A 1,721-nucleotide genomic window follows, 5' to 3' on the forward strand; every position below is an offset into this window, starting at 1 on the left:
GAGACGACCCAACGGGCGTTTAAATGTTCCTACTGCAGAGACGACCCAACGGGCGTTTAAATGTTCCTACTGCAGAGACGACCCAACGGGCGTTTAAAGGTTACTACAGCAGAGACGACCCAACGGGCGTTTAAACGTTCCTACTGCCGAGACGACCCAACGGGCGTTTAAACGTTCCTACTGCAGAGACGACCCAACGGGCGTTTAAACGTTCCTACTGCAGAGACGACCCAACGGGCGTTTAAACGTTCCTACTGCAGAGACGACCCAACGGGCGTTTAAACGTTCCTACTGCCGAGACGACCCAACGGGCGTTTAAATGTTGCAACAGGACGTGGGGTTAATGTTCGTTTCCCCAGAGGCTCCTCGTCAGTCATTCCTTCAGAGGTGAAAGAGTGATTGTGTCAAACTAGAGATAGTATGACATTAATGAAGTCAGTAGTTTTAACACAGAGATACCAAATTGATGTATCGATTAATGATCCAGGTTTCTGCATTCATCACATTATGGCTGGAGGCCGGTGAGGAGGAGATCCTCCCTGATGGCTGCTGTACTGCAGACTGTCCACCTCTCTCTCAATTCAATTCAGCTTTATTGGCATGAATGTCAAACAACAATATTACAAAAGCTTTAGATACAATGCAAATGTATTATATTATAATGCTGTCTCTCTCTACCTGTCTCTCTCTCTCTCTCTACCTGTCTGTCTGACGCAAACTGCGTCACGCTGCGCAGATAGCGGGTCTCCCCTCTGCTTCCTGCGTGGAGGCTGCTGCTCTTCCTCCCACTGACTCATCTAACATGTCACATCATCATCACTGCGGGTCACATGATCACCTGTCCACTGCTCTTTATTACATGTGAAACAGACCTTGAGACTCCTGCGGATCGGCCTCTCTATGAAGGCGAGTTCCTGCAGCTCCTCCAGCTGTCCGTACAGGAGGCTGGGCTGGCTCAGACTCATCCTGCCGGAGAACATCACCGGGTTCTGGTTCTTAGTGGGAGAGCAGGCGGGTCTCGGTACCGACCATCCCTGATGGGGGGGGGGTTACTGTTACTAACCGTTTCCAAGGAGACTCCTGCTCAATCTGTCCGGGCGGAGGGAACGTCACGCCAGAGTCCTTTCAGATTTGAATATTCTAAAAGATCTTCGCTCACCTCTGAATGAAGCAATGAGTCAGAGATTCAAAGTGAAACACTTCGCACATCAGCACCCTCTATTCTTCTGTTCGGCGCCCTCAGAGCTGCCCCCCTTTCTGAGGAACATCTGTTGAATAGAATAATCTGATCCCAGCACTTCGCAGCCCGCCGCTGCCCATCAGCCAAACCCGCTCTCTCCTACGCGGCGGAGGACACGTTACGCCAAACTCCGTTAAGAAATGTGCCGTTTTAACGATTATTTCCCCAGTAGTGAAGCTAGGAGTCGGTTAAAGCTTTAAACTGAAGGTTGTCGGAAGACTTTTCATTTCGGCGGATCTTCACCTGCCTGTAACCGACAGCACGTACAGATATATCCTGTAAAACTCCCGTCCGGTCCCGAAGCTACGTCAAACCAGATCCCGTTCACATCTCGCACTGCAGACTTTCTTCACGGTTAAACATCAGTCCTTTAACAAATGGACCCCTCTTCTCTTCACTTCGGTGTACAAAAAGCCCAGCAGCATACAGTCACTGAAATAAAATCCCGACCTGATCCGTGCCGTGCCGTGCCGTGCCGTGC

General features: G+C 50.4%; 1 protein-coding gene across 3 annotated transcripts in view; it reads right to left on the reverse strand.

Moving 5' to 3' along the window:
- The window catches only part of ppp4r4 (protein phosphatase 4, regulatory subunit 4), a 31,588-nt gene extending 29,873 nt beyond the window's left edge, over positions 1-1,715 (reverse strand). For 2 of the 3 annotated variants that reach the window (XM_046060611.1, XM_046060612.1), the window contains exon 1: positions 873-1,715. In XM_046060611.1, the coding sequence (XP_045916567.1) occupies positions 873-980 (108 nt within the window). In that variant the 5' untranslated portion in view covers positions 981-1,715. The remainder of the gene's footprint in view (positions 1-872) is intronic. The other variant, XM_046060610.1, reaches the window with a different exon arrangement.
- Between the last annotated feature and the right edge of the window lie 6 nt (positions 1,716-1,721).

The sequence above is a fragment of the Micropterus dolomieu genome, linkage group LG10 (genome assembly GCF_021292245.1).
Source record: "Micropterus dolomieu isolate WLL.071019.BEF.003 ecotype Adirondacks linkage group LG10, ASM2129224v1, whole genome shotgun sequence".
Lineage (NCBI taxonomy): Eukaryota > Metazoa > Chordata > Actinopteri > Centrarchiformes > Centrarchidae > Micropterus > Micropterus dolomieu.